Source organism: Balaenoptera acutorostrata, chromosome 11 (genome assembly GCF_949987535.1).
Source record: "Balaenoptera acutorostrata chromosome 11, mBalAcu1.1, whole genome shotgun sequence".
NCBI classification, from domain to species: Eukaryota; Metazoa; Chordata; class Mammalia; order Artiodactyla; family Balaenopteridae; genus Balaenoptera; species Balaenoptera acutorostrata.
Genome location: NC_080074.1, coordinates 41,446,811 through 41,464,984, shown reverse-complemented (window position 1 = coordinate 41,464,984; position 18,174 = coordinate 41,446,811). Strand labels below are relative to the sequence as shown.

At 36.2% G+C, this 18,174-nt stretch overlaps 1 protein-coding gene across 16 annotated transcripts in view; it reads left to right on the top strand.

The window, feature by feature from the left end:
• The window catches only part of NAV3 (neuron navigator 3), a 1,137,481-nt gene that overhangs the window by 1,106,013 nt on the left and 13,294 nt on the right, over positions 1-18,174 (top strand). For all 16 annotated transcript variants that reach the window (XM_057557682.1, XM_057557697.1, XM_057557687.1 and 13 more), the window contains 7 exons: positions 596-770; positions 5,691-5,788; positions 8,321-8,416; positions 8,673-8,841; positions 10,000-10,235; positions 16,373-16,527; positions 17,570-17,641. In XM_057557682.1, coding sequence (XP_057413665.1) covers positions 596-770; positions 5,691-5,788; positions 8,321-8,416; positions 8,673-8,841; positions 10,000-10,235; positions 16,373-16,527; positions 17,570-17,641 — 1,001 coding nt within the window. The remainder of the gene's footprint in view (positions 1-595; positions 771-5,690; positions 5,789-8,320; positions 8,417-8,672; positions 8,842-9,999; positions 10,236-16,372; positions 16,528-17,569; positions 17,642-18,174) is intronic.

Below are 18,174 nucleotides of genomic sequence, written 5' to 3'. Positions count from 1 at the left end.
TGGCTATGTTGGGTCTTTGTTTCTGTGCCAGGGCTTTTCTTTCTAGTTGCGGCAAGTGGAGGCCACTCTTCATCGCGGTGTGCGGGATTCTCACTATCGCGGCCTCTCTTGTTGCGGAGCACAGGCTCCAGACGCACAGGCTCAGTAGTTGTGGCTCACGGGCCTAGTTGCTCCACGGCATGTGGGATCTTCCCAGACCAGGGCTCGAACCCGTGTGCCCTGCATTAGCAGGCAGATTCTCAACCACTGAGCCACCAGGGAAGCCCCAATTATGTTATTCTTAATTCACATGAGACCATGTCATATTTGGAAAACTCCTCAAATATATGATAGATTGTTAAAAAATTGTAAAAAATTCTACTGGTTAGTGTGTGTATTTGTGAATAGCTGAATATGTGTATGTGAGAGACAGAGAAAGGGATTACTTTTCCTTCTTTAGAAGGAAATCCTGTTTCCATAATTTATGTTTGTTTATTTAATATCTCACCACATGGTTTATTTACTAAATGAACCGATTAACCCTGTTAAAAGAGTTGGTACCCTTTTCTCAATCAAGCTAGCTCTATGTTTTTCATGTTTTCCATCTTCACAACAGAATGAGATTGAAATACTGAAGGCTGAGAACGACCGGTTGAAGGCAGAAACGGGGAATGCTGCGAAGCCAGCTCGGCCCCTGTCTGAGTCCGCAAGTAGCACTTCCTCCTCATCCTCACGCCAGTCCTTAGGACTCTCTCTGAACAATTTGAACATCACGGAGTCTGTTACCTCAGGTGATTTTGTGCACACACCTGCCTGAATCAAAGCATGCCTCTGACTTCACAAGCCTGGAGACCTCGAATTTGGAGACCCTTACCCGCTGCAGCTCTCACACATACCCTCTTCAAAATGTTAATGGCCTAGTTCTCAGAAATAGTCCTTTTTCCTCTTATAAATTTATTTTACTTCATTATCATTTTAATTTATTTTATTTATTTATTTTTGGCTGCGTTAGGTCTTCGTTGCTGCACACGGGTTTTCTCTAGTTGTGGAGATCAGGGGCTACTCTTCGTTGTGGTGCGCAGGCTTCTCATTGCGGTTGCTTCTCTTGTTGCAGAGCACAGGCTCTAGAGTGAAGGCTCAGTAGTTGTGGCACACGGGCTCAGTAGTTGTGGCTCATGGGCTCTAGAGCACAGGCTCAGTAGTTGGGGCACAGGGGCTCAGCCGCTCCGTGGCATGTGGGATCCTCCCAGACCAGGGCTCGAACCCATGTCCCCTGCATTGGCAGGTGGACTCTCAACCACTGTGCCACCAGGGAAGCCCCTTCATTATCATTTTAAAAGAACATTCTGGGTGAAAGAGTAAAAAGACATACAGATATAGTTTTCATATCATTTTTTAAAACAATGACTTGTGTTTGAGAAGTACTTCCTCCAGGGTTACAAATAGGATGAAAAAGTAATATTCTCAGTGATGATTGTTAGTACTAATGAATATAATACTCAGAACCCCATGCAATTTGATAGTGTTTTAAGTGTACGAAGCCCGTATACAAGTGTATCAGGACCTATTCCTAAATTTGACTAGATGATCCTGCATGATGCGGCCCAGGGAGAACATAATGCTACTACATCACCCAGACTGCAGCTCTATTAGATTTTCAACAAACAAAAAGAACACACTGGATTCTATTATTGTATTCAGTGGTACTAATGATGGAACAAGGGTACAGTTTTATTCAATTGCAAATAGAATCATATGACATAATGTTGTCTTAATAGCTGATGAACTATTCAATTATAAAGTATGACTGCTCCTATGGCATCGAATCATTCTATGTATATAAGACTTCGTTGAGGAAAAATTTACATGAGGATCTGCAGTGATTGCAAAGCACAGCCACTAGATGACGCTTGGAAACCAATAATATAAATACATGTTCCTGGGCAATTTTAGATCCCATGATAGGATTGAGAAACTTCACGGCTTGCCTTAAATTACACCAAAATATAGAAAAAAAAGATAAAGATGAAAACGAAAAAGAAAAGAAACAGAAATACTGCAAGCTGATATTGATGATATTTTAATGAATCATATCTCTTGCTTCTAAAAGGTCAGAATTTTAAAAATTCTACTAATTATATCTGCCCTTCATGGTGTAAAATGAATGGCCCAAATGCATACTTGCTTTCTTCTTATAAAAGGTAACTAGAAACTAAAAGGCAAGTAGGAATTTCCTGAAGTTCATGAAAACAACGTTTATACCATTTGGCAGGGATTGGGGAAGGAAAATGAATTTTGAGAATACATATCAAGTAAAAGAAATATTAGTAGCTAAGAAAAAACCGAGATGTCATAATTAAATGAACTTATAAATCATTAGGTAAAATAAAACTATGGAAATATGGTAATAACTTGAATGTGTAAATTGTCTATGAGGTGTTATCATCCACATTCTTCAAAAGATGGGAAAAAAGAAAGAACAAAAACTTTAAATGTATAGAATCTGAGAGTCCTGAGCCGCATCCTATACATTGGCTTGTCGGTGATGAACCTGAGAGAGGTGAGGTAGGATCCACACCTAATGGCAGTCAGTGCCTGCCTGTGTCCTGGAGCTTCCCTTCTAAGGAGAGAAAAGGACTGGTACCTTATAGGATGCCTTAATGGTGGGATTTTACTGCCTGTTACATGATTTTGGTTTAGCCTATGGAAATATGATAAGGTTTGAAGGAGGCAAATTTAGTACTGAAGGTAGTTTAGGAAGAACAGCCATATAAAAATGAAACCAAAATTAATGTCTATGAAAGACTAGGACTCATAAAGATAAATATAAAAATCAAAGAAATTAAATTTACATTTTCTGTGTCCATCGACTTGATGGCCGTGATTCAGAATTTGGGGCAATTTTGTGAGGAGAGGATTTTTTTTTTTCAAAATGTGCTTTATAATGACCTGTTTCATGGTTTATTTTTAGCTCTATATTATTTTATTTCCTCAACTATTTTTCAATAGCGATACTTATGTCTGAACTAGCAAAAAAAGTGTAAATCACTTGACTAGGATACTGTTTCCATTGCCTTCACTCTTGTTTAGTGGGTTCAAACTTGGAAATCAAAAGTGCCTTTATGCTGGGGCTTTTTAATAGAAAAAGTTTCTAGAGTTCATGATTAATTTTTTTTTAAAAAGAAGTAGGCAGGAGAGAGGCTAATTGACAAATGTCCAGTTCCTGAAATAATAATGCATGTTCCATACATCCAGTGAAGACAGAAGTTTGAAAAACCTTTAGTTTTTGTCAGAATTTCACTTGACTGTAACCAGAATAGCAAATCTTTTTTCAAAATGTTGACAGAGGACTCTAACTTATTTTCCATAAAACAGCACAGAGAACCCTTATCTCAAACTGGCTGGCTGTTATTTGTTTTTACTCAGTCGTTTGTTCAGGCGATCATCCCGTCAATGTACTGGGGGTGGGGTGGGCAGGGGGAACCCAGAGTGAATCATGATGTGCTCCTCCCACTGTCAACACAAGGAGTTAGAATAAACACACAGAGAAAAGGAGTAATGGTTAGAACAGATAAACTTACTAAACACGGAGGATAAAGTGATTTAAAAGTGTTTTCTATTATGTTCTCAATAACTCTACGAAGCTGGTGCATTTGTGCCCCATTTTATAGATGAGGAAACCAAGACTTAGGAAAGTGATTGTGATAATTTTTCAAGATTATGCATCCAGTAAGTGATAGAGCTAATATTTGAGCCCAGATCTGGATGATTCCAGTGCCTGACTCTTAACTACTATATTCATTTTGCTAAAGCACTTAAAACATTCAATATTACCTTGTTGAGAATGTATACTCCAAAAGAGCAGGGAATTCATCTTCCTTCTCACCATGGTATTCATTCCCAATGCCCAACACAGTTCCTGATTTCTTTTTTTTTTTCTTAATAAATTTATTTATTTATTTTTGGCTGCGTTGGGTCTTGGTTGCTGTGTGTGGGCTTTCTCTAGTTGGGGCGAATGGGCGCTACCCTTTGTTGTGGTGTGTGGGCTTCTCGTTGCGGTGGCTTCTCCTGTTGCAGGGCACGGGCTCTAGGCACCCGGGCTTCAGTAGTACCAGCATGCGGGCTCAGTATTTGTGGCTCGCGGGCTCTAGAGCGCAGACTCAGTAGTTATGGCGCACGGGCTTAGCTGCTCCGCGGCATGTGGGATCTTCCCAGACCAGGGCTCGAACCCACGTCCCTGCATTGGAAGGCAGATTCTTAACCACTGCGCCAGCAGGGAAATCCACAGTTCCTGATTTCTTTGATGGTTAATAAACTGTTAGTTAAAATAAATATTTTTGAATATTTAGGAAGTTACGAATAATTGAGCAAAGTACTAAAGAGGTAATTTGGTCATGAATTACAAGATATTTAGATGTGAACGATAAGCCACTTTAAACTTTTGAGAAAAGGAGCAAGAAGAGAATTAAAATGACACTTAAGGAAGAGGTTTGAGTTGGATAGGAAAGATGGTGAAAGACTGGGAGGATGTTAATCTAGTAAAAAAAAAAAAAAATTTCAGTAAGGGAGATTGTCTTTGACAATTTAAAAACTTGTAGCAAAAAAACTCCATATTCCTTAAACTCTAAATGTGCTTTTGATTGTTATGGTGTTATGGCATTTTTTTAACTTCTTCCTTTGCAAAATTGCATATTCCTAATTATTAAGGTAATAGAACCATTTTATTTTCAGAAGGCACCTGATGAAACTGTTGCTTCTTTAATGGTACGGTCACAGCCCTTGGCCCTCGAAATTTCCACTTTGAGCAGTTGAGTCCTCTTGTCACCAGGCACATGTGCTCTTCAACACATAACCAAGTTTTCTTTGTCCCCAGAACACTATCTTCATATTAAACATAGTAGCATCCTTGTCAAAGGAAAACATGTATGTGGGATAGTTTGCCTTAATCATTCTCCAAACTGGACATTAATCTCATATAATATATTTTGAAAATTAATCTTTAATCACATTTTAAAGTTGTTGGGTTAATGGTTAGCTAGCTTTATCATGCTTCTGTAACTCTTAGCTGATTACTAGAAGTATTATTTTGGTTTTGAAGCTATAAGCATAAAAAGAACAGGAGAGCAATAATTAATATATTTCTGTGGGGAAGTATAATGCCATGGTTGAAATTCAAAACATTACCTAAAATTATAGATATGAGGTGAGTAGTCATATAGCAGGGAATGTACCAAATGCTTGAAAATCATTTCAGTTGACAGTCAGTCTCACCACCTTTGCATTCATAATTACATGGGTGATGACCTTGGATGTTCTCGGTTGGATAGAAAAATCAGATTGCTTTTCAGGTTGTCACGGTTATAATGGTAACTGACTATTACTCAGGTATTACTCAGACCTGCGCATAATAGAAAAAAGGAACCCCTTATTTCCTCATCTAAATGCAATGGGTGCCCAACACTTGGGTGAAGATCTTTGGAAGCAGAAATAAATTCTTAGATGGAAACTTTAACCCAACACAGTCACTCATCTTCTTGAAAGCTGAGGTTTTTCAAACCAGTTAGGTTAGAATGGGTGGCAGAAAATCTGAATATTCCCATTGAAAGATGTGAAACTATGAGGGAGAAAACGATGACAGTAAAGAAATCCAAGCTAATGTGACTCTATTGTATGTGTGTGTGTTTGTGTATGTTTCTTTGAAAATTTGGTAGATATTTTGCTCGATGATGCTGGTGATGCAACCGGACATAAAGATGGCCGCAGCGTGAAAATTATAGTCTCCATAAGCAAGGGCTACGGTCGAGCAAAGGTATTTCTTTAACCTTAAGTTCTTTATTACTAAAAGATGAGAATGACCATGAATCAAATAAGTATTTGTCATAAATATACTATCAGCAGTGTTTGTCTTGGCATTGGCCTAATCTATTATAAAAGCATGAAAGTTAGAGACTCAAAAGAAATGACATCATCCTATAGGTAAAAATGTGTCTCAGTATGTCATGTTCATTCACTGAAAACAATATTGGTTGTCAGCCACTCTCATTTCTAAAACCAAAAAAGCACATTGCTTTCTTTGACATAAACATTTTGTCTAACTAAATACAGGTGATATTTATGATGTATAGTAACATGTTGCTAGAACTTCCAAGATGGTCTTTGTACAAAGAAGATACTATAAGTTATATGGCTCTTCTAGACACTGGAAAGATATATTTTATTGAACTCAGTATGACAAATTCATTGACGCTACTTGTGTGTATCATTTTAAAGCAAGGTCTTAGATGATAAGGCAAATATTCTAATTTTTCTGGAATCAAATATTGCCTTCAAATTGGCAATACCATTCTGACCCTAGCCTCTTCTTGAAACTAAAACTATTATTTCAAGTTGAAATTGTAGTTCAGTGGCCAAAAATACAAATTTTTAAGTATCCAAAAAATTTTTATCAGAGAAACAAAAAAATCTTTAGAATTTTAAGATAATTGAAGTATTTAAGTTTGAAAAGTGAGCTAGCAGTTGTGAAGTTTTACACTGAGCGTGTATTGCAAGAATTCTAATGCCATAAACTTTCTGCTTGAGCTGCAGATCTGTGCCTGAATTTCCCAAGTGGGTCTTTATGTAAAAGACTGTAATAGTCTCAGTGAAGCTTAGATAGTCTAATGATCTCTGATTTAAAAGCAGCTGCTTAAAAGCACTGTATGCATGTCCATTTTGACTCAGTTACAATAATGCTGTAAAACAAGTTTTCTTTTTCAAAATAATTCTGAAAGATAATATTTTTGAACATTGGAAAGTAGTTGTCTTAGTCTTCTTGGGTTACCATAACAAAATACTATAGATTGGGTGGCTTAAACAACAGAAATTTATTTTCTCACAGTTATTAAGTCCAAGATCAAGGTGCTGGCTGATTTGGTTCCTGGTGAGGGCTCTCTCCTTGGGTTGCAGATGACTGCCTTCTTCCTATGTCCTCACTTGGCCTTTCCTCAGTGTGTGTACTTGGGGAGAGAGAAAGAGATCTCTCTCCTACTTCCCCTACTTAGAAGGCCACTAATCCCATGATGAGAGACCCACTGTCATGGCCTAATCTAGCTCTTATTGCCTCCTGCTGGCTCCATTTCCAAATACCATCAATTGGGGGTTGAGGCTTTAATATATGAATTTGGGGGGGGGGAACACAAACATTCAGTCTATAACAGTAGTTACAAAATACGAATGGTTTGCTGTGAATTTCTCAACTTTTTCTGTAACAGGTATTGGCTTCAGGTTATACCTAAATAGTGCTGATAATCATTTACCCTTATAAAGTTAAATGTTGCAGATGAAGAAATTGAGGCTCTGAGCCAGCTAAGTGGCTTGAACTAACATCACATTTCTTAATTACATGGTAGATGTTGTGTGTTGTAGAATCCATGTCTTCTAACACCTGACTCAGTTATTTTTCTACCACCTCTTAAGGACTATGCAAGTTGGTGACTAGAATCAGGATTGTGATATATCAACTGTCTAATTATATATACTGGTGTCATGATCACTATCTCATGTAACCATTCCAGTCAACATAAAAACGGCTTCAGTTAGACTATAAATTGAATTGCTTACTTTTCTAATATTTGTAGAAATTCCTCAAAATCCCATCCTACAGAAACGATAAATTTGGGACCTTTGTTTGTATTATAAAGGAGTTCTTTGCTTGACAAAATGAGTTCTGTAGGATTCCCTGGCAAGTTCCTCTAAATATTGAATTTTCTGGTAAATTCAAAATGGGACCTGTGTTGTGAATATGTGAATGCCATACTACCATGGATAACTTATTTTTCAAAACTGGATTGTATTTTAGAGATAATCTAAATAAAAAAATAAACTGAGTTTTGGACTTAACAAAGATAAGATCACAAAAACATTAAGATGAGGCTCTAGGACTCATGATATAGTTCTGTTCCATCTCTATCACCATTTCCCTCCTACCAAGTTGCTTCTCTTTAGGAATGCACCCACTGCATTAAAACGAAAGACTTGTTCTCTCCTGGCCCTTTCCCTTCTACTGAACAGGTCATGAATCAGTTTTCCTTGACCATACCACTTCATCTAATCTCTTTCTCTCTTGTTTTTGTTGCTATCCTGTTACTTTGTTAGTTAGTTTTTTTGTTTGGTTGGTTGGTTGATTAGTTTGTTGGGGTATTTTGTATAATCCACTGTGTATGTCTGTTATTATAAAACCCATAGGTTGAATATATATTTTAGTGTTAATCACCACTAATATTAATATTTTTTAGTAGAAGATATCATAATAAAAAAAGACACACCGTTGGATTTTATCTTGTTTTATTTTGTTCTTACTTAGGATCAGAAGTCTCAGGCATATTTGATAGGATCCATTGGTGTCAGTGGAAAAACCAAGTGGGATGTCTTAGATGGTGTAATTAGACGTCTCTTTAAGGTAAGTTGTGCAAGACATCCTGATATTAATTTTCAAATGTGTTTCATTTTGGATGCTTCCCTTAGCTTTAATGGCATAGAGATATCTGCCTTTCCTCTCCTCCATCCTCTCTTTATGCTGTTTGATATTAATAGTTCTTATATTACCCATTTCTAAAATTCTTGATAGCTAGCTTCACATCCCCATGAGTTTTGTATTTGTTGTAGAGGAGTTGGACCTCTGTTTTGACTCTCCTTTTTTGTGTATACCATTTCAGGAATATGTGTTCCGAATTGATACATCCACTAGCCTTGGTCTGAGCTCTGACTGCATTGCCAGCTACTGTATAGGAGATTTAATAAGATCCCATAACCTAGAAGTGCCTGAACTGCTGCCTTGTGGATACCTTGTCGGCGATAATAACATCATCACTGTGAACCTGAAAGGTAAAAATAAAAATGAAAAGCACAGTTGTATTTTTTTTTACCAACATTTCTTTTCTTTTCTTTTTTGCAGTTTCCCTTCAAATTTTCATATTTGAAAACTATGTTAACCACTTTGATAATTTTGATATGATGTGAGCTGTATTTATATTTAAAACACTAAAATCCTCCTAAAAACACAAAAATCCAAGTAAATGAAATTCTTTGAGTTTTGAGATGTAATTTTGAAGTTTCTCCAAGACTCAGAAAAACAAATGTGATTTACCGAATTTCAATTTTCTAGATTTTCTCCATTATCATCTTAGATTTAGGGGAGATTCCAAAAGTTTATTGCATATTCCAAGGTAATATATTCATTCTTTTACCTTTAATTTTAAAATATGTATACCCAATAAGTACCCACTGGGGATAGAGAATGGAAGTTAAGAATCAGGGATGAGAAATTCTCTTTGCTTTGAATAATGTGACTAATTCTAGGCAAATGGAATATCTAAAGTATACTTGTATCCATAATTCCTTGTTCGTATATGTTAAAGAGTCAGAACACATCTATATAAACTGTAGATTAATAGAGGGGTTTGTCAATATTTGATTTTATGATTAAGGTAATTGGGTGAGTAAAAGGAGAAACTGTTGCTCTCCTTCTTAATTCCTTGCCAAATACCTATTATACTTATATTCTTCAAAAGCTTAAGGGGTGGTACAGCTTGGATGTATAATGAGAGCTAGAGGGAAATAAAGAGAAGGAGGAAAGAGGAAGAAAAAGAGAAGAACATACACACTTTTATACTTTTTATTTTAATTTTTACATTTATTCGTAACAAAACTACCACCTTCAAAGAGAAGGAGGATTTTATGATAGAATTCATAGTAATGCTTCCATCTCTCTGTGGAAACATAAGTGAGAAGCATGAAATAGATGAGGGAAGTCTAAGCAAAGAGGAAAAAAACTTGCTTTCATTTGGATGTTCACTCTGCCTTACTACTGATGTTTTCTGTCTTAAAATAGCAACACACATGGGATCGAAATGTCAAGGAAGGTGTCTTGCAAGGACTGCATTCCAATGGCTAACAAAGCCCAGTTGCCAGTTGACACTATATTTTAATTTCAAGCTTACTTAGAACAATAAGCCACACTCTTCCCTTTGTTTCTCCCTTCAGGGGTAGAAGAAAACAGTTTGGACAGTTTTGTTTTTGATACGCTGATTCCTAAACCAATTACCCAAAGGTACTTTAACTTGTTGATGGAGCATCACAGAATTATACTCTCAGGACCTAGTGGTACTGGAAAGACCTATTTAGCAAACAAACTTGCTGAATATGTAATAACCAAATCTGGGAGGAAAAAAACAGAGGATGCAATTGCCACTTTTAATGTGGACCACAAGTCTAGTAAGGTAAGTCACAGACTCCTAAGACAACTGCTGCTATTTATCCGTGTCTTAAGCAACTAAGCTTTAAGATTATATGAAACTTCCATATTGTACATGGAAACATATCCAACTCTTCAGCTAAAACTAGAATCTGGTGAATGACTAAACCCTATTTCATGAATTTGAACAAGACTGCTCAGTGACATTCAGGTGTCAGGTATTCACAAGCATTGAGAATGGACAGAAGAAAAGGACAGAGTCTCTGTTGTCTGATTTCTCGTAGACATCCATTTAGGAAGTATTAGAGCAGAAAGAGATCCATGCAAATACCATAGAAACAAGAGGCCATGACTCTTCCTGCAGGAATCAGAGCTTTATAAAAGCCAATACTTGGTCTAGGTCATAATAAATAAGTAGGAATTACCTGGGATGTTGCAGCAATGGGGATTTGGGTGTAATTAATATATTCTAAGCAGAAATTCTGGGAACAGCAATTTGTTTACATCATATTTCTATAGGATTTCTGCTTAGGAACCTTAGGAAATTGAACAGTATTCCATTTCACCATCTGCTAAGGTTTAATGTACCATAATCATCCTGAATGCTCTCAGCTCTTAAATAGGCATGAGGGGCTATAAAACCCAGCCAGTATTTTCATATATTCGGAGTGAAATAAAGAATCCTAAAAAGAAAATAGTTGATGCCTAACATATTCCTAACACTGGACTATTTTTGCCTATAGTTATTCATTTACATTCTCGATCAGTGCAACCTAAGGTTCTCTTAGGAAACTACATCTGTTATAAGCAATACCTTGAAGATATCCAGATGATACTGGGTCACGTTGTTTTTCCAGAGATAACCTGGTTAGATGATCTAAACTGACCCAGTCTCGCAAAAACCTCTGGCCTGCAAATTTTTAGAAAAGAAGCATGACTCCCAAAAGCAACCCAAACCCACTGGATTCTTGACATAAACAAGACGTTTAATTTAGTGAACAAAAATTTCTTAAAGGAGTAGTTCATTAAGTCCATATCACTGACCAACTGTGGGACCTAGGGCTGATTGTTGAATTTCTTTGTGCCTTAGTTTTCCCAGCTGTAAAATGGGAAAAAATAGTGGGGTTGTGGTAAGGACTAAATGAGTGTGTATCTCTGTGTGTGTGTGTGTGTGTGTGTGAGAGAGAGAGAGAGAGAGAGAGAGAGAGACAGACAGATAGAAGCACGGAGAGGGAGAGAATAGTACAAGTAGCAAGCACCACCTAAGGGTTGCCTGCAGTTATTAATTATAGCTCTTGGTTCCCAATACTGTAAGGGTTTCTTGCACAGATACACAGAGACCCGTACTGACCACCCACCCCCATCACATACACGGATCTTTGTTCAAAATTGGCCTATATGTATTTTTCAAGGAGGACAAAGGTTTGTATAAAGCATGATGGGATCTCTTAATGTGGACTCAATACAGCACATGAATTCCAAATGTTTCTTTGGAACTCAGCACTATTCGGATTGTGGTTGAACCACCCATTCTCATTTCAGGTAGAGAAAGACATGGCACCTGAGGCAGAATATTGAACTCTTCTTTAAGTAGAAGCAGGAAGAGTGCAGTTGTTTCCTTCAGCCTACACCTTTAACGCCTCCAGTGAATTCTGGGTCTCCTCGTAGCTTTATTTAAAAGCTTTTAGCACATTTTGTTTTCTTTTCAGCCAAAATGATGAAAGAATTGACATCTCTTAATTACCCTCAGTGCTCTCTTTGGTGTTTCCTTAATGTTGATGTGACAGAACTCTTTAGAAGTTACTTTTGTTATGAAAAAGACAAGTGGTTGGAAGATAGGAGAAGAATAGATTTATTAGAGGAAACAGGCATTTTGATAAAGTTGGAGAATCACTTAAAATCAAGTTTTGAATCAGATAGATTGACTTGGATATAATTCGACATGCTAAAATAAAGTAGGGTAACTTAACATTAGTTCTAAAATTTGGCTCACTCCAAAATATACTGTTATATATAAGTTCTTTTTATTTCAGTCAGAAAAAATGTTTAGTACTTGGAGATATTCTTAATCAATAATAATTTATATGTCCTTTAAAATTTGATCAAATATATCCAGCACTCTTATTTTCTACTTTTTCTGAATAAAATCACTTGTGCCATTATGAGGTCAGTTTAATCTTTGTTATTACAAACTGATGAAAAATAAAGCTTGCCAAGAGCCTTTGAACAGAACAAATGATGCTAGTAAACAGTAATAGGAAGAAATCCATGGACAAATCACATAGCATTCATCACCAAGAAAGCACAAACTACAACTAACAAATGCTTATTGTTTCTTTAGGTTTGTAAGATTTGAATGAGCTGTCAGTAATGTTGGATACCAAGTCATGGCCAAAGAATTTGACCAATTCTTGCCAAATTGTCAGAGAATCCACACTTTATTTTCGGGGGGTTGATGGTACGTGAGAGTGGTATAGAGAAACGGGGATGACAGGTTGGGATTGTAGGAGGGATGCTACCAAGTGTAGATTTACTTAAGTAAAGGGTGAATGAGGTATGAAATAAATTCTTTTCCTGAGAAGTGGAACTGTGTAACTGCTGACATGCTTTCTGCTATGCCTTCGATAGCTCTGAAGAGACAAAGCCACAAATCACTCACTGATTCCAAAAAAATCCAATAATAAACCATCAAATGAAAAAAATCTTTTCATGTTTTTGTTCCCTCTGCATTTTACATTCTTTTCCTCTTCCCACTCTTCAAGCCCTCTCTTGAGTTGCCAGCTGGAATATTTTGATTGAAAGCAGGACACATAAACAATTACACTTTGTGACATTTGATATGGTGGGCCCAGAAGGCTAGAGATGGATTTAGTAAAGAATATATGGCCAACTGAAGCCACTTGGAATGTTAGGTGGGAAAAGATCAGAAAGCTGGACTTGGCAGATTCATTTTGAGTGTGTCTGGAGTCAAAATCAGCGATAGCAATGATCAATAGTTTTTATATTACTGCTGTGTTCTGTGTATATTTTCAAAGCATGGGATTCATCTCATTATCAATGTCCATCTGATAGATATACCTGTTTTTTCTGCCTGATTAGATCTTGGACATGAAACTTCTAATGCTAATGTATCAGTACTTCAATCTAAGATTTTACCCCGATTAAGCTAGAGTGGGGACCATGAAGTGATTTCAAAGAGGTTTGAGAAAACTCAAGTTGTATGACCAAATTATTTGTGTATGGCTGTTTCTACTTGTGACTGGTCCATAGCTTTCATTAGATTCCCAAAGGGATCTACTACCCTTCTCAAGATGAGAGAGGAACACAATAGAATCTAATGGCCCTATTTTTCCAAAATCACCCGGTGAATCTTATTTACCAAATTCAGTTCAAACTTCTCCCCCTCCCCTTCTGCCTCTCCCGCCCCGCTTCACCTCCACCTCCTCCTCCTCTCCCCCCACCTCTCTCTCCCTCTTTTGATCCGTATATACTATATTGCTATAATTGATCCCCCCTTTCTAGAAATTGTTCTGATTTTCATGATTATCATTCTCTCCTTGTCTCCTTCCTACCCTCTAGTAAGCTGCTGCCCAGTGCCTTTCACTGACTGTTTTTCCTTCACCTTCCAGTAAATGAAAATATTCCCCAACATTCTGTTCTCTCCCACTTCTGTTCTCATCTGGATGACTCCCTTGTTTCAACTTGTATTGGCTCCAATTGGACACTATTAGCCGTGCCCACTCTTCCATATGGTAGGCATTTCTATTAGCTTATAAGTATGTTTTCATTAGCATACTAAATATACATGTTTAGAAATGCCAGTTTCAATTCTTGTATATTTGTGATGTATCTGTGAAAATATATCACAAATCCATCTTCTTTCATCCATCTCTATTACCATTACCCTCCCACCCAAATAAACACTCTGTCACTTACTTGGACTATTGCAATTGTTTACTAACTGCTTGATTTACAACTTGCATTAAATTCCCCTTCTCTCTCTGCCTCTTTATCCTTGCACCTCATGGAAATAGAATGTCTTCTATTCATTCATAATTCTTCTTCTTTCATAATTAAAAGCTGACCACATTAAAATCCTGCAGTGTTTCCCCACTGCTTTCTGCTCTAGGTCAAAAATCTTCCCATACTTCTACTATTCCTCTTGAGTCCCACAGTGTCTCTTGGCTTCAGCAATTTCAGTGTTCTCTTGACTGGTTCCTCTTCCTCCTTTGCAATATACTTACCACACTTTGAAATCATGATTCTGACTGCATCACTCAGATCCCTAGAATAGTCAGTGTTTCTTCACTGTCAGTAGGAAAAGTCCAGTAGTCTTACCAACCATTCAAGGTTGCAAACTTTCCTTTCCAATTTATTTACCAGTCTTTCACAAAACATATACTACTGGGTTTTTCCTACATGGATATCATATTTTTATGTTTCTGCCTTTGTTCTTCTCCATCTATGAAGAAAGCTCTTCTTCCATTTTTAAGCATCACAGTATTACCTAATCTTTAAAACAAAGGGTTAATAGCAAATAATACTGCCACCAGAAAGTCTTTCCCAGAAGCTACAAGTAATCTTGACATGCTCTGAACAAAATCTTTGGTGTATATTCTTTTGAGGTAAAGTATTAGTTTTCACTGTGAATTTTAGTTATCTATATACATGCCTAACCTATTCTGGGCAGTAAGCATCTTGAATGCGTTTTCCATTTCTAATTAATCATCCTATCCTTCACATGTATGTTTCCTTCGATAAATAAATTTCTCTACCCTGGGGAAAACAACAACATATGAATGGTGCACATGTTTATATAGTAAAATCCAAATTCCTCTGCATGGATTCAAAGTCTTTTCGATTTCCCCTTTCATTGAGATCACTACTGCCACGGACCATTTCTCTTGCAAAAGCAGAACACCAATATTTCTCCCAACACATCACACACTCGTATCTTCCACCTCTTATGCTTTACTCTTTATTCTTCAATTATACCTCCTGCCCTCATACCCTATTGTTCTATGAACCTTAAATCTGGATTAGATGCCTCTCTTTCGTTTTTCTATAGTGTTTTGTGCATTTCAGTTATCACACTGCCTTGAGACTTACTTGTTGGCCTGCCTTTCTATCAACTCTAATGCCTGAATGTAGAAGTAATCTCTAAATCCTTGGTGCCAGAGTACCTGGCACGTAGTAGGCGCTTGCTAAAGCTGTGTTGAAAGAGTAAAAAACTACATACTTATCGTTTGGAATTCTATTCATTATTCAAGATCCATCATGACATTGTTTTTTAACCCTGCTCAAGATGTACAAATTGAAAATGTCATTGTAAATATGCAAATATTATGGAAATGCTCTTACTGATTAGGATAATTCTAAGAAATCTAATTATATTTCTGGCCTACCCATCTGTGAGAGCAATCAGTGAACTGGTTATCATATTTAGATTAAAAGCTATTAGAAAGGAATAATATCTGTAAAGAACCAAGAAGCTTAATAAATGCTAAATGCTAATGTTAAGTGACCCAATGAAATATAACACATTTTGTCTGTTGTTATAAATTACAACAATTGCAAGCAGATAATAAGTAAATAACAAATCAACCAACCAACCAACCAACCAACCAACCAACCAACCACAGTTTTATTTGAGTCCCAGGGCTGTATTTTCAGATGCACCTCATCGAAATGAATTGGAATTAAAATATTTAAAGTCTTAATGGAAACTTAAGGGTGCCATTTTGGATTTAGTCTATACTTGAAATTATAAGGTTTGCTAAAATCCATCTTTATCATTGTAATACCAAAAACAAGAATGAATCTCAGTATTTGTGGTTTATCATAGGAGCTCATATCCAGAATTCTTTTTTTTTCACTTTTCTTCCAGGGAGAAAACAACTGAGAAGTATGTCCTTGTGTTTACAGCTTTATATTTACTTCAGGTGTCCTGTACTGGCTTTTCTCTTTCCTTTAAAAGTGTATCCTCTCAACATTGTATGTTTTTTTGCTTTGTGAAATAAGGTTTTATATCAATGGAATGATCTGTGAGTTTTAATCAAAGAACCTGGATGGAAGACAAAATGTATCATTCCTAAACTATGAATTGCTTTCCATTGGTATAAATTTCTCATTGATGTATTTGTTTTCTTTATTTTTTTAAAGGAATTGCAACAATATCTAGCTAACCTGGCTGAACAATGCAGTGCTGATAATAATGGTGTAGAGCTTCCAGTTGTAATAATTCTTGATAATCTTCATCATGTGGGCTCTTTGAGTGATGTCTTCAATGGTTTTCTCAACTGTAAATACAACAAATGGTATGCTTGTGAAATATTTCAAGTGATAAGATATGAAAAAATGGTGATCAGATATGCATTCTTGTGCCTTTATACCTTTTAAGACGTATGGTGGATGCTATTAATTTGAGAAGCCTTCATTACTATTATACCATATTTCCAAAGAACCTCTACGTGTTCATTAGAACATCTACTTATTCATTCAACAATTGCGTCCCAGGAACTTTTATGGCAACATTATTTACTTGATGATGTTAACTTCTACAGGTATGCTGAAAGTCTGGGAGACCATTATCAATGATGGAATGTTTGAATCAGGGAAATTAAGAACAAGAACGAAGCTATAGAGCTCTTGTTTCACTCTTAGTCCATATTAAAGTTTAAATTCAACCTTCCTGTAGAAGTAATTTTAATACATTCAGATATACCTCTCTCCACTAGTGATTCTAATTTTTAACTATTTACATGAAAGAAAAGGTTAAAGTAGGGTATAAAAAAAATCTGAAAACCCACTTAAGATTCACTATAGTATGGCCTCTAAAAAGGGACATATAAGAACAACAACATAAATGTTAGTTTTAATGGTGCAAGTAACCCCATTATCTCTGCTAGAGATTTTTTAAATGTTAAAAATTAATCAGCATAAAATAAATATTGAAACAAGAATACAAATTCTTTCATATTATTAAGAACCTTTGAAATAATTATGAAACAAAAAAAATTAATGAATTAGATTATAAGCACAAGAATCATAAGATGTTGGAGTGGAGTGAGATCACTGTGATTATTCTGTCTAATCTTTTCATTTCATAGATGAGAAAATGTGGGATTAGAGAGGGAAAATGATTTGCTTAGGATGCCAGATCTGAAATTAGAACCCCAAATCTTAATTTCCAGTTCAGTGATCTTTGTCATTTTCCAACCTATCACTACAAAATTACCCTTTTACAGCCTAATGTTAAAATGGAAAAATCCATATTTATCTAAATTGTTTTCTGAGACAATTTTAATGTATTAATCTCTCTTAACGTTAGTACATATAAATTTTCTTTTTTTTCCCCAGTCCATATATTATTGGAACAATGAATCAGGGAGTTTCTTCATCACCAAATCTAGAGCTGCATCACAATTTCAGGTGAAGATAAATTGAATTTTTTTCATATTGTCTCTTTTCTGTTTGCTTTTGGTTATTGTTTTTTCCATTTGTACATTGACAAATCCTGCCAGTGGTGACCTGGGGTGTGAAAATAATTCTCACTTCTTCTGACACTCTTTCTCAAGCAGACATTTTGTGATCCTCAACCTGTAATCAGAAGTGTTTCTTTCAAAAAGAAGAAAAAAGAAATGTTTTTTCTGCTCACTATGTCACTGGCTAAAGTAGAGCACATTTTTTCTAAGTGTGAGAAATGTGAAGACAGTTCCTATTTCAGGATTTGTGATTCTCCTACAGAAGAGTGCTCAGCCTGTACATGCCCACTCACTGCTGTGACGCACATGAGCTTCTCTTTAGCTCAAAATGAAAAGTTGGTTACAGTATAGCTCTAATGCTAATAGACCTTCTCATCCCTTTGATCATTAACATATGGCCACCAATTAAATTAGGAACATTATTACTTTATATTGGAAAGAGAATCACTGTGGACTTAAAGTTTAATTTATATAAAGATT